The sequence below is a fragment of the Nerophis ophidion genome, linkage group LG09 (genome assembly GCF_033978795.1).
Source record: "Nerophis ophidion isolate RoL-2023_Sa linkage group LG09, RoL_Noph_v1.0, whole genome shotgun sequence".
Classification (NCBI taxonomy): Eukaryota; Metazoa; Chordata; class Actinopteri; order Syngnathiformes; family Syngnathidae; genus Nerophis; species Nerophis ophidion.
In genome coordinates this window covers 22,477,484-22,493,049 of record NC_084619.1, presented here as the reverse complement: position 1 = coordinate 22,493,049, position 15,566 = coordinate 22,477,484, and the positions used below count along the sequence as shown (strand labels likewise).

The 15,566-nt window shown below is 39.4% G+C and overlaps 1 protein-coding gene across 2 annotated transcripts in view; it reads left to right on the top strand.

Moving 5' to 3' along the window:
- The window catches only part of ism1 (isthmin 1), a 47,215-nt gene that overhangs the window by 17,080 nt on the left and 14,569 nt on the right, over positions 1-15,566 (top strand). Inside the window, exons 2-3 of one of the 2 annotated variants that reach the window (XM_061910573.1) lie at positions 9,098-9,322; positions 14,355-14,619. In XM_061910573.1, coding sequence (XP_061766557.1) covers positions 9,098-9,322; positions 14,355-14,619 — 490 coding nt within the window. Of the gene's footprint in view, positions 1-9,094; positions 9,323-14,354; positions 14,620-15,566 lie in introns of both variants that reach the window. The other variant, XM_061910572.1, reaches the window with a different exon arrangement.

Genomic DNA, 15,566 nt, shown 5'->3' with positions numbered 1-15,566 from the left:
GCCGTTTTCCCATTTGCCTTTAATATAGTCCAGAGTCGGAAGCATATTAAAAAAGTGGTACAAAAAAAAAAAAATGTCAGGCCGCGCTCCACTTGCAGCCAGTGCTGTGCAATCCTTTTCAATGAGTTGTGTGCTTTAATTTGGAGATCAAAAGTGACACGCCATCCCTCAGTTCATCTGGGCCCCCCAGGGTGTCACCCCCTACTCCTAAAAGCCTTGAATGAACACATGCACACAAGCCAGCCTCCTCACACTTCCACACACACCCTCAACCTCGCTCCTGTTCTTTTCCCGCTTCCCCTTTTTTTCACTTTGTGAGGGCTGCTTAAAGGGGCATGACTCTATTTTCAATTGGGAACAACTCAGGGGTCCTTTCCGCCTCCCAGGAGGCTGGCAGGAAATGAAGGCAGTTGCACATTGTGCCAGATGCTTCTCAGCCGTGCACTCCCATAGGCGGAGGGCAGAATGAGCTCGGCCTGTCCTACTATATTTATTGATTATGCAGACAATTAAAAATGGAAATTACATCTGTCCATAACCTATTCCAGGGGCCGGCAACCCAAAACCTTAAAAGAGCCATATTGGACCAAAAATACAAAACAAAAATCTGTCTGGAGCCGCAAAAAGTGAAAAGCCGTATATAAGTGTTATAATGAAGGCAACACATGTAAGAGTCTATATTAGCTATAATAGCCTACTATTAAAATGACTGTGTCGCAGGCTGAAGCAAATCTTCGTTGACTGAAATGTTGAAATGTAATATTTATTCTATATATTTTTACAACATTGGAAACCACTAGTAAATCAGAGGCAACTCAGAGGGTGAGAACTCCTGGAAATGACTGGCTTTTAATGGTCAAAGGTATATATGTGTGTGTCCAAGTTAAAGAAAACGGTTAGCTGTCTTCTTTTAATAGATTTATTACAATCTTTGGCAAGCTATTTAAAGGGGAACATTATCACCAGACCTATGTAAGCGTCAATATATACCTTGATGTTGCAGAAAAAAGACCATATATTTTTTAACCGATTTCCGAACTCTAAAAGGGTGAATTTGGCGATATAAACGCCTTTCAATTGTTCGCTGTAGGAGCGATGACCTTTCACCCGTGACGTTACAATGGGAAGCAATCCACCATTTTCTCAAACACATTACACACATTAGTCAAATTAGCTCAGTTATTTTCCGTTTTTCGACTGTTTTCCGTACCTTGGAGACATCATGCCGCGTCGGTGTGTTGTCGTAGGGTGTAACAACACGATCAGGGACGGATTCATGTTGATTTACGTGGAGTGTGCATCGATTAGCACGGCATGCTAATCGATGCTAACATGCTTTTTAGGCTAACTCTATGTACATATTGCATCGTTATGCCTCATTTGTAGCTATATTTGCATCCAGCCTTTCGCTCCACCCACATTTAATGCTAAACAAACATACCAATCGACAGATTGAAGTTGCACCAGTGTTAAAAGATGCGAACGTCCCTCGTTTGGTCTACTCATTTTACCGGCGATGCTACGACAGACATTGCAGAGAGATGTGTGGATATCCTGCGACACCCAAAGCAGATACATTTCCAACGATAAAGTCAACAAAATCACAAAGGTCAGTTTTGTTGATGTTATTGACTTATGTGCTAATCAGACACATTTGGTCGTGGCATGACTGCCAGCTAATCGATGCTAACATGCTATTTAGGCTAGCTGTATGTACATTTGTAGCTATATTTGCATCCAGCCTTTCCGTCCACCCACATTTAATGCCAAACAAACACTTACCAATAGACGGATTTAAGTTGCACCAGTGGTCAAAAGATGCAATCGTTGGTTAGAAGGCGATCGCCGAAAGGCTTCAATAGCTCTTCGCTCAATAGCTTCAGTTTCTTCTTCAGTTTCGTTTTCGCTATCTGCCTCCACACTCCAACCATCCGTTTTAATACAAGCGTAATCTGTTGAATCGCTTAAGCCGCTCAAATCCGAGTCTGAATCCGAGCTAATGTCGCTATATCTTGCTGTGCTATCCGCCATGTTTGTTTGTATTGGCGTCACTATGTGACATCACAGGAAAATGGAAGGGTGGATTTACAGATAGCGAAAATCAGGCACTTTAAAGCCTCTTTTCGGGATATTCCATGATGGGTAAAATTTTGAAAAAAAATTATAAAAATAAAATAAGGCACTGGGAACTGATATTTATTGGTTTTAACCCTTCTGAAATTGTGATAATGTTCCCCTTTAATGTTTTCCGTGGTCTGGAACTAATGGCACACAAACAACTATCTGAAATGCAGCCAATATTACATACAGATAATGTGTCATGAGACGTGCAAAACTAAATTATATACAAAGAAGATAAAAGTAAAGGATTTTAAATGAGCTCAAATATACCTACAAATGAGGCATAATGATGCAATATGTACATACAGCTAGCCCAAATAGTATTTTAGCATTGATTAGCTTGCAGTCATAAACTGACCAAATATGCCTGACAAGTCAATAACATTAACAAAGCACACCTTTGTGCATTCACGCACAGCATAAAATGTTTGGTGGACAAAATGAAACAAAGAAGGAATGGAAGATTTTACATGTAAACAAACTGTTGCGTCAAAGTCCACACGATGATGAGTTTAAGAACCGCCAAAATTAGTAGGACAAAACGATTTTCACCATACACTCTCATCAGTGAAGCATACACACAAACATATGAAACAGTGGGCTTTCTAACAATTGGGAAGGTTTGTGTCATGTTGGTCCTCAAACATACTAAAACCAAAAAATATATTTTCCCCCCCATCTTTTTCTTTTTTCAATCCTTTTTTAAAAATGCTCCAGGGAGTCACTAGGGCAGCACTGAGGAGCCGCATGCTGCTCGAGAGCCGCAGGTTGCTGACCCCCGGCCTATTCCAATTTTATTTAATTGTCAAGCAATATTATTTCTAAATATATATTTGGTGCTTTGAAAGACAAAGTTCTTTCTGTTTTTACAACCGTGATTTTTGCATATAAAATGTTCACAAAATACAAGAGAAGTCACTCCAGTTTAAGGATAAGGCAAGAATGATGCAATACTTGGCTACGTATCATTTTAAGATGAAATACAAGGAAGTCATTAAGCACAAATATATCTTAGTAGTAAGTCAAAGAGGATGTGCAAAATCAGTTACAGATTTTGTTTCATAAACTATAAAGACTCGACTGATGTTTTGATTCTTTTTCCAATTATATTTATAAATACAGTAAATATGCGAGGGTTACATTCCGAGACCACTTGCAAATGGCAAAACATTGCAAGCCCATAAAAGTGTCTCTTTTTGACACATACTGTATCTCCCTCAATCTACTGAAAAAATGGTAGCAAGGTTGCTGAATCACTAGTATGTGGGATCCTTCTTGTATTTATTATATGCTTTTAGGGTACATTGCATCTTAGTCAAATGTTTTCCTGAAAGCAGGATTCTCCCCTCAAGACGGTCACAAGGAACAAAATCTAATAAAAAAAATACATCTTTAAATAATTACTTATATGTGTCATTATCAATTAGAAGTGGAATTAAATAGATGACTGTGTTAATGAATGTGTATATCATATTTATTCAATTATTTATGTAATTATTTCACAACTTATTTAGTTATTTCACAATTTAATTCATTAATTCATTATTTATTTAATTAGGTATATATTTATTTTATAAATCTTTGTGTCAGCACTTCATGAGATTATATATTCTGACAAACTCGCCCATCAATGGTTGCTTTGGTCTGAAGCCTGGAAGTATTTCCAATAAGTGACGACGGCTATGTTGGAGATACTTGTCCTTTTTTCAGGAGTTTTATATATTATACACACACATACATATACATACGTATGTATATATAAAGTTTGGACACACCTTCTCGTTCAATGTGTTTTCTTTATGTTCATGACTATTTACATTGTAGATTGTCACTGAAAGCATTAAAAATATGAATGAACACATGTGGAGTTATGTACTTAACATAAAAAGGTGAAATAACAGAAAGCATGTTTTATATTATTGTTTCTTCAAAATAGCCACCCTTTGCTCTGATTACTGCTTTGCACACTCTTGGCATTCTCTCGATGAGTTTCAAGATGTAGTCACCTGAAATAGTTTTCACTTTCACTATCAGTGTGATTAGTGGAATTTCTTGCTTTATCAATTTGGTTGGGACCATCAGTTGTGTTGTGAATGAGAAGGCGTGCCCAAACTTTTGACCTGTACTGTGTGTGTGTGTGTGTGTGTGTGTGTGTGTGTGTATGTATATATATATATATATATGTCTTAATTGGATTATCCAGAGATTAGTGTTTGATACCGTGGTAGAGCGCAATATGTGCTGTATGTGTGGGAAAAATCACAAGACTACTTCATCTCTACAGAACTGTTTCATGAGGAGTTCCCTCGATTGTTAGGAGAAATCTCCTGACGTGTTACTCTATTGTACATAATTCCAAAAAGTTTTTTTCATGCTATATCATAACATTTCAACATCCAATTATTTCACAGGTGTATGATACACTGACAGTTATTCAACAATACCCCAAATCCAAACAGGACATAAAAATCCTTCATTTTTCAAAGGGCATGAAAACATATTGGATTACTTTTGTTTTAAGTTTGTTTGATCAAATTTTTCAATCAACTTTAGCCCTAAAGTACCAAACATGTACAGTAATGTTTATTTATTTTTTTACCTTTTAAATACATTTTCATCAGATTAGTATATATTTGCATAACAAGTTATTTTACTCATATAAACCTGTGACATCATCTAAACAAAATGCTTTCAAAAGGGGCAAAATAACATTACAGTTTTGATATTTTTGTTTAGCATTGACTTTTGAGATTTTTGCGCAAAAAAATCTAAAAAAAAAAAAATCAAAATATCTTTTTTTTTTACTTTATCCTTTATTTCGATCACAACAACCAAACGTACTCTCCATTTATACAATTAAAAAAAAGATAAATAAAATAAAAATAACATATGCATCCGAAAAGTAGCAGGAAGAAGCAAACACTTATGTCCGCCCCATTAAGATATAATAATCTGATTCTTTATCAGCAGAATACATGTTAACCTTATTTAACACAATGAAATTAGTATATAGTATTGATAGATTGATTGAAACTTTCATTAGTAGATTGCAAAGTACAGTACATATTCCGCACAGTTGCCCACTAAATGGTAACACCCGAATAAGTTTTTTAACTTCTTTAAGTCGGGTCCACGTAAATCCATTCATGGTAAGTACCTGTTGAGTACCGGTATATATTTACAGAATACATATATAATTGCATTCATGAACACTTAAATAAAATACAATGAAAATAATAATTAAAATAAACACTCATCATTTCAGTAAATGTAGTTGATTGACAACTAAAAGCAACAGTGAATGTACTATGAATGTTCGAATGGGAGTGTTGACACTGTCAAGCTGGTTGACTCGAGATGAGACCATTATTTTTTTTGTTGCACTGTTGCTATTAGCGATCCATCCAAAGATCCAGTTTACTGTCTGTAAAATAGTTAACATGCATAAACCACATTGAATTATGGTATTGGAGATGCACTACGAAGGAACATGGTTGTTGCGATGAAATGTATCAGAATATTTGAATGTTGAATATGAGGTCATCTAAATGTGAGTTAGGCTTAGGTCATCTGTAAACCACATGTTACACAGTATATGACTCAACACAATATTCATCTGGATCAGATTACACTGGAGAATTGAGGACTAAAACGCCCACAAACGTTATTTCGATAAAATGGCACATGTTGCAGCAGGAGTCTGCTCACGTTTGAAAAAGCACCAGATTTAAATATTGTCAGGATTACCAATCGCTTAGAAAAGTTCAATTCATTTTTAATTTTAACTTTCAATAGGCCCGTGCAGGCCCAATCTTAAGAAATTCAGGGGGGACGACTAAATGATTGACATTTTGTTGACCGTAGAGTTTGTCAGTCGGGAAATATTTCAAGAACGCGTGTTTTTCTATAAATGAATTTTTATTTTTACAATATTTTTGATAACACTTTCATATGGGGAACACATATTCACCATTAATTAGTTGCTTATTAACATGCAAATTAGTAACATGTTGGCTCTTAATTAGTCATTAATAGGTACTTATGAATGTCTTATTCTGCAGGGCCTTATTATATAACCAGTAAGTCATTAACTAAGAGTCTTCTTTCAATAACTTCAAAATTATTACTTATTAACCCTAACCCCTAACCCTAATATCAGGGATGTCCAAAGTGCGGCCCGGGGGCCATTTGCAGCCCGCAGCTAATTGCTTACCGGCCCGACACACAGTCTGAAATGCTTTTTCAAAAATAAAACATTTAAAAAAGTGGAATGAGGTGAAATCTAACAAGAAAAAGTTGTAATGTTGACACAAAGCTGTCATGCAGGCTGTTTTTTTTTAAAATTGTTTTTCCATTGCTCAAACAAACAAAAAAAAATACAAAAAAATCAATGTTATAATCAATTATTTTCAAGGCTCCAATTACTTCAAAAACTTTACTTTTAAAATGTTTTATGTGCAAAAAAAATAGTGCATATATTATTGTGTGGTTGCCATATAAAAACATTAAAGTTTTATTTACAAAAGAGCATAAAACAAAAGAATCGACAAATATATCTGAAGTTGATCTCGTAACTTGAGTGCTGAAATTTAAAAAAATATGTATAATAAAAATGTATCACTTTATGAGTTGGATATTTAGTGGGATTTTATTTATCTTGACACTGTGATTACTCGAAAAATACTAGTAAATTAAAATCAATGGTGTCTTGCATTATTGATCTTTTATGGTTCTAATTACTAAATAGTGCATATTTCAGTTTTACTATAAAAAACAAAGTTATATTTGACCAAAAAGGCATAAAACCCTTTTTTTTTTTTTTTTTTTTTTACTTCATATCAACCTCAAGTTGATATAGACATGTACTGTAAGTGTTAAATAATTAAAAAAAAAACATAATTTGACTTATTTTTAACATTTTAATGACTAAGACCCTTTTTGGTCCCCGGAACCCCTAAAGGTAAAAAAAAAAAAAAAAAATCCATATATTTTCTTATGGTTTGAAAATGAAAAATATCAAAATGGCCCCCGGATGCTTTAATTTTTCAATTTATGGGCCTCAGTGGAAAAACTTTGGACACCCCTGCCTTATATGTTCCCCTAGTGTCCAAATAACTCTGAAATAAGTATTTTGTTACTTTAATAAGCAACTAATTAATGGTGAATATGTTCCCCATACTTAAGTGTTACCATATTTGTGACCGATTTAACAACAAAACATCAACAGCCTGATCTACTAAAAGTGTGTGTTTACTAAAAGGCATCCAAACTTGATAGTGCACGCAAAGCAAATGTACTAAGGTTGTGCATTAAGTATTGCGTCTTTAAAATAAGCGTAATAGAGATGGCTGTCCATTTAGCGTTTTTCTTCTGTCGTATGCAAAATGTTGTATTCGCTGATTAATAAAATGAGCAGAATAGTATTAGTAGAAGATGCAAATGTAAACATTTACCACACGCAACAATATTTATCAAGTTTGGAATGTATGTGCAACTTGGCACAGTTACGCACAAATGGCTGAACCACAGTCAGAAAGAGGCCATCCATGCTCTTGGACTCCATTTGACCACACAATTTCCAATAATTTACAAAATGACTGGTATGTCTTTTCTTTTTTCTCTAGATTTTGGGGCAACTGTCAAGGGGAAAAAGACCCTAAAATGTATATAATATTTAAAATTATCTGAAATCACTACTTTTATTTGTAGAGTAAATATGCTTAATGGACTTTCGATCTTGCGCTCGGGATCTTTCTGTGTGGAGTTTGCATGTCCCCCCCCGTGACTGCGTGGGTTCCCTCCGTGTACTTCCTAAGACATGCACCTGGGGTTACGTTGATTGGCAAACACTAAATTGGCCCTAGTGTGTGAATGTGAGCACTTTGGCTACCCCTGTGGTAAATTTGAAATGTGCTTTATAAATAAAAAATAAATAAATAAAGTTGAATGTTGTCTGTCATCCCTGTGATGAGGTGTCGACTTGTCCAGGGTGTACCCTGCCTTTCGCCCGATTGTAGCTCAGATAGCCTTCAGCACCCCCACGAACCTGAAGGGGATAAGCGTTAAAAAATGGATGGATGGATGGACTCAAACGTTTCTGTGCAGCCACTGTTCCCTTTACGCTTGAATTAAAGCTACATTTATAACCCTTCCATCCATGCTGTGCAGCTCCATTTAGGAGTGCCTACACTAGCCCAGAGTGCACCTTGGTCGGACACAAACAGCTCCACCGGGGGGGCTATTATGGAGCCCACAATATGGCCGGGCTGACACTTTGTCTGTGACTGACCGGCGCAACCGTACAGCACACTGCTGCTATGTTCTCAGGCCACAAAAACAATGGGGTGGAAGAAATGGAGCTTGAACAAAGAAAACATGATGAGTGGTGATTTCTTCGTTGGTAGTTTCTCCCGCCCCGTGATTGCTGACTTCGTAGAGCTGTATGGCCAATTAAGGAGGGATTGTTTCTTGCATGTATACCTGACAGAAGATCCATACACTCTCAGGAGCTTTTGTCAGAGAAACCAAATGTTCCTTTGGCCGCAAGAAACCCAAGTAATGATTTTGCATGTTTACTTTGGGTTGTCTGTGTAGACTTAGTAATGGAAAACTATCAGTTTCACACAGTTGGTCTTCCAGCCGGCCTCAGCGTGTGCTATATACATAGAGTATGTGCACGCCATATTACTTTGTCAAAGCATAACTGCCCAGTCCAACAGACGATGATGATTTAGACAGATTATGTTTTGGCGAAAGCCGACTACTATTTCTGGCGCCTTCTATCTGGAGCTCAAGATTTATGGCAGAAGTAATGAGCGTTTTGTCAACTTGAGACGTGCAGATGCCAAGTCACATACTGGGGGGATTGTTTTTCTCATTCACACCTGACATTAAACGGATAGTAAAAATGTCTTGTATCAGGGCTTCACAAACCAGCAATAAAATAATGTTTTCCTCCCTCCCTCCCCCTCAGCAGAACATCATCCATGCAAAAAGCAGCTCGTCGGGCCAACTGACTCCTGAAGGATCCTGGCGGTCCAGTCCAGAGCGTCGGTTCGCCCACCGGTCCGCCGCTCTCCCGTGGACGCAAGGCACGGCCGGTAACGTCCACAAGGATGGGCCCGGAGCTTTCCTGCTGGATCTGCACAATTTCCCCGACCTTTCCAAAGCTGATATCAATGGGCAGAATCCCAACATACAGGTGATCATGTGTGACTGTGCACCTGCCCCGCTGCTTTCATGCTTTCACTGACTCGTAAGACATGGCTACTCAAGCAACCAGGGCAGGAAGAGTGAGCAGGAAGATGGCGAATACTTTGGTGCACATCACTAACCCCCTTTATCCTACTTCCTGGGGATGTCGGGGTAGCCTCTGAGGTCTCGTGTCCATCATAATGAGAACTGAAAGGCAGACACTTGCCAGCAATGCCCCACTGCTCAACCACATGCAGGAATACAGCTGGCAGCTTATGTAAATTTGCGGCGAGCTCTCATCCCTAAGTTCCTCCGGGGTGCAGATGGCCGGGTAACCACATCTATATTTACATTGTTCTCCTGTTTTAATCTAGCAAGGGGGTCGCCTCCATTTCTAAAATCATCGCCCGCTAAATCCGAGGACGATCAAAGTGTATTAACATCTCAAGATGTGCGGGGAAAGAGGAGCCACCAATTGAGCAAGGGCGTGAGGCTGTGGGAGAAAAGAGGGAGGATGAGGAGGGGTTCTTTGATCCTGGGATTCATCTGGCTTTCATGGTCTGGAGGAGGCTGAGGAGCCCTTTGAACTTTGTGTTTAGGTGGAGGGAGCCCGTGAGGTGGGAGGGTGCCTAAGGGGCAGGGGTGCTGGTCCCAACTCATCTGGGAGGCACATGTGTTTGGACAAACGGGGATAGGGGGGACATGAGTATGAGAAGGTGTCACCTCTTTACACACCGGTTGACCCATTCACTCAGGACATACTCACACTATAGGCCAGACATACTGAGCTTGGGTCCATTTCACACCCCTACAATCCGGCATGTTTGGCATGTGGGAGTGCTGATTTGTGTTCAAGTTCAGCACGATAAACTCCCCTTATGGCACAATTGGAAGAGGTAGGCAGATACATTAACAGTCAAATAATGTCTTTAATTTGATCACTCCTCAAATTCTTAACAGTAGCTGACACATTTCAATATATTAATTAAATGCAAATACTCAAAATAAATGATCCAACAATCAAGCATAGTACTATCGCTGGAACGGTTCAGAAAACCCACAGTTCGGATCAGCAACATGTTTCAAAAAAGCTGGCACAAGTGGCAAAAAAGACTGAGAAAGTTGAGGAATGACCATTAAACACTTCTTTGGAGAATCCCACAGGGGAACAGGCTAATTGGGAACGGGTGAGTGCCATGATTGGGTGTAAAAGCAGCTTCCATGAAATGCTCAGTCATTCACAAACAAGGATGGGGCGAGGGTAACCCCTTTGTCAGCAAATGCACGAGCAAATTGTTTAGGAACAACATTTCTCAACCAGCTATATTGCAAGAAGTTTAGGGATTTCACCATCTATGGTACGTAATATCATCAAAAGGTTCAAGGAATCTGTAGAAATCACTGCACGTTAGCAGCAAGGTTGAAAACCAACATTGAATGCCCGTGACCGTCGACCCTACAGGCGGTACTGCATCAAAAACCGACATCAGTTTGTAAAGGATATCACCAAATGGACTCAGAACACTTCAGAAAACCACTGTCAGTAACAACTTATCCCAATTGGTGGTCACGTTTTTTAGTTCAGTAATCTATCATTACCATTTTTAAATCAATTATGTCATGTATAGTTAGTTACAGAGCTGTCAACATTTGGTGTTTGAATTCCAGTTGATCTTCTTCCATGCACTTTTGTTGAAGCTCAATACTTGGCAACGACTTCATTAATATTTGGGGTAAGAATCCGACTCTTGAGACTCTCAAGGGTGGATTGCAGCATCTGTGTGAGGATTCTTGTGCGCTGATTTAAAGATAGTACAAACATCATTACAGATCTAATATATTACTATATTGATGAACACAAGAAGATCGTTTGTGCCAGTCATCTGTGGTAGTTTATTTCTGACTGGACAACATGCGCTGGTGAATGCGTTTTAACAGATATAATCTTTTTAGTACTCAACTCGACCATTTTTTAAACACGAATGACCTGTTTGAGAGTCATTGAATGTCTCCTGATTGGTGATTGGATGAGCGTGGGATAGACAGAAAGGAAAACCACGTGATTGTTGTTCAACTACCTCCAAGTCATCATTTCAACATTCAGGATAATATTTTATATCCACACAAAAACATCAAAATCCGAGATGTCGGAAGACAAAGGTAGTATCCGGGACTCTTTAGGATAATCTGAAGGAGTTGGCAGGTCTGTCAAAGTGATCCAATACAGCAGATCACTGTGAACAAAGCCACAGACTAGTCCTTTATTATGTACAAGATTCTTATGTGCAGACGGAATCATTTTTTTTGAGTAAGATATGAAAACTTAGTCGTAAAAAAAATAAAAAAACATACAATACAAACAACACACGTGTCCGGTCAACCGAACGGTTCCTATTTTTTTCATTACCCGTTCAATCCCACTCTCACTCACCCGCGACTTCATTTGTGTGCAATTAATTTGATGGTTTCTCTCCAAATTAGTTAATTATTTTGCACAAAAGTAAAAAGAGACATTTAGAACAGTACATAATCCACAAAATCTGAGAAATTGCAGTAATACAGGAGAATAGAAGCAATAGGCCCAGGTACAAATGCTCTGTGTGAACCCAGGCCAGACGGGGCCAGGAGAGTGGCCTAGAGGGAGTACCTCCTCAATAATAAAACCCTTAGGCCATGTCTACATTAAGCCGGATAACCCCTTAAACGAATAATTATTAATCCTAAGCGCCGTGTCAGCCACACTAAACCATCGTTTAAGGTTCCCCTCCTTGGATATTTTTTCACACGGTTAAGTGCGCCGTGAATTTCTAGAATATCCGGCTCTAAGCTTTGTTTGGACTCATTGATTTTTTACAAACTGAGTCCAGAGAGCAACCGACGCCAGAAAGATCATGCCCCACACAGGAAGTCACGTCAGAAAGAACGCGCCACAGCCAGATTCATAACAACTGGCCTAGTAACTCGGAGCTAACCACTGGAAAGATAGAGGCGAGTTTCTCCTACTTCTACATGTACTTGTGGAAATCACACATGAATAACTTAAGAGAAGAAAACGCGCGATTGCAGCTATTTCGGATACAAGACTTCTCAGACGGCAAGAGAACTTTCGACTGTCCAGGTCAGCTGTGATGCTACTTAGCTAAAAACTTAGTCCATTTGTCAAAGGAGAGACAACGAAAATACGGACTCCCGTGAATGTGTTTAAAAAGGTAGCGTGTGCTTTGTACTACCTGGCCGACGAGGGAAAACTGCAGAAAACAGCAAATGCTTTTGGACTGGCAAAGCAGACTATCATTTATCGTCCGCCATGTATGTCGCGGACTCAACGTCTGGATCCAGAATGTATAAAGTCACCAAAAATTAATGGACAATGAAGGTGAAGGCAAAAGAGTGAGAAGTGTCTTGACCAGATATCTTGATCCCTACATTGATTGTTGTAAAATGTTCTTTGTCACATTGTTTACTTTCACATGTGCATCAAAAATTTTATTAATTTATGATGGCTCTGGTGTGATTAACTACAATAGGGCCCCACAGCACACTATGAGGTCTTAAACGACGGCATTGTTTGTGTGCGTGAACAAGGATAAGGTTAGGTGGGATTTACACTCAGTGTAAAAGGGGCCTTAGGAGAGATATCATAAGAAAGATTGCGCAAGAATGTCTTCATAATAAGCTTGTAAAATATTCTCATTTCTTCAGGTCATTGTATTCTCAGGGCATTGAATCAATCACAACTGGACAGTTCAGAATGTCTTGGAAGCCTCTCAGCATCAGTTCATGCCCACAGACGTAGGGCAGATCGAGCCTGAGCGCTTGATGCTGGGTCCAAAGTATTTCTCCTCAACAGGAGGAGGCATGCCCAGACAAGAATTGATTTGCTCTATTGTGGCGCAAAACGACAGCTGTTAAAATGCGAAGAAGAGAGACCTCTGCCATCACAACAACAGTTGTTCAGATGGAATCAATAGTCAGAAGGGATGGTTTGGTTTAGGGCTGGGCGATATATTGATATATACAATATATCGCGGGTTTGTCTCTGTGCAATATAGAAAATGACTATATCGTAATATTTGAGTTTACGTTCTTACGCAGGACTTTTAGCTGCGGGCGTACACTTCAGGCTCTCCTCGCTCTTTCCTGTCTCTCCTTCTCGCAGACAAGCAGGTGCACATTCTTACATACGTCACAAACTGTCACGTCACACGTCACATACATGCCCTCGCAGGGCAGAGAGGTAGCGGCGTGGCTAACGTTAGCTGCTAACGTAGCCGTACGAGAGAAAAATGGTGCGGATCTGGTAACAAATGAAGGAAGACTTAATTCCCATTAAGGGTTTCCATCGTCTGGCGGTGGTTTGGCTTCAAGTGGAAATATGTCGAACAGACAACCGTAATTTGTCAAGTGTGGGGAAGGGAAAGCGTTGCTATAAAAAGAAGCATTACTGCTAATATGTAGCATTATTTGTAAAGTCACTCGCTAGAGAATGACGATAATTTCATAACCTTAGTAACATACCACATGGTGAAGAACAAATACTATTGGATTTCCTATTATGCAGCTCATTTTTATTTGACACTTAAAATATCTCAGACAATCTTGCAATTTATGTTTTGGAAATGACTTCAATGTTTGTGCCATTGCTTAATAACTTTAATAAATACAGTTTTGGTCAATTGACTTAGTTGTGATTTCCCTTTCTGCATGAAAGTTTAAAAGTAGCATACATTAATGCAGTATGAAGAAGAATGTTTTAATGTATACACATAGAATCATCACACTGCTGTGATTATATGCATCAAGTGTTCATTCAAGGCCAAGGCAAAATATCGTAATATATTTCGTATATCGCGATATGGCCTAAATATATTGCGATATTAAAAAAAGGCAATATCGCCCAGCCCTAGTTTGGTGTCTTTCCTCTCTGCCTCCCAAAGTATTTCTAGGCTGAACCTCTCTAACCCTTCCCAAAAAACAGTCTGCATGACTCAATGTCTGTGCTATTATCGTTTTAACCGTATTTCGTCTTTTTACGGAAGGTGACAATTGAGGTCGTGGATGGTTTAGAAGCACACGAGCCAGAAAAAGGCAACCGCAAGGAGAGTAAACCCAACTGGGCTTCTACCAACTGGAGAAACTGGTGGCCTCGCACGTCCTCCACATCGTCCTCCACCACCCATCAAGCGCCAGAGCACGATCGGTCCTACGGAGACAACGGCGAAGACAGCAACTTCTTGAGGCCGCCGGTGGATTGGGACCGGAGAGGAGGCACCGGAGAAAGAGGCAAACCCCAAATGGAATACGGTAAGAAGCAAGGGCGCGTGTGTGACAGAATATTTATAGTAGGATTCATGGCCTAGCATGTCCAACGTTTGGCCACAGCTTGATGCGGAATCTATAATTTACAGATTTGCTGATTCAGTCTGTCACCATAACAAGTGTTGCTATCCCCATGCAGGCCTTTTGGCAGCCCTTGCTTGAAACCTTTTAACACTCTTTTATGAGACAGATTCCTCAACGGTGTGGAGCTCGCTAGGTGACACAATTTAAATGCCTCCCGACATCAAAGTTGAGCAGCAGGAACGAGGCCAAGAGCGCTGTTCGTCTGCCTCGCCGCGCTCACAACCCTCTCCAAGAGTAGACCTTGCACATAAATCAGCTGGGGAAGAATTTACACTCTCTGTCATATAGTGTGCGTGCAGTCCGAGTTGTAGCATGCCCAAACCAATGTGGTGGAACAGGAATGCGGCTGCTGTGGAAAATGACATTTTATCCACTTGCCCTTTTTACGAAAGTGGTTAGGAGTGCGACTTTATGGTCTTTTTGTGTCAATCCCAATGCCCATATCTAATGTGACTGGCTTATCACTGTGGTTAGCTTTATTTCATGACTGACTAACACAGCTTTAACTTGCTCCTGGTTTTAAATTAGTAGTCAGAACTGTGGACAGCTAGTGATGGTTATCTATTATGTCGCATTATGTCATCTAGTCTGTAGACCAGGGGTGTCACATGTGTAGCTGGATCAGGCCCGCCAACAGGATTTATCCAGCCTGCAGAATGAGTTTGCTAAGTATAAAAATGTACCGTATTTTTCGGATTATAAATCGCTCCGGAGTATACGTCGCACTGGCTGTAAAAGCATAATAAAGAAGGGAAAAAAACATATATACCTTGCACTGGAGTATAAGTCGCACTTTTGGGGAAATTCATTTGATAAAATCCAACACCAAGAATAGACATTTGAAAGGC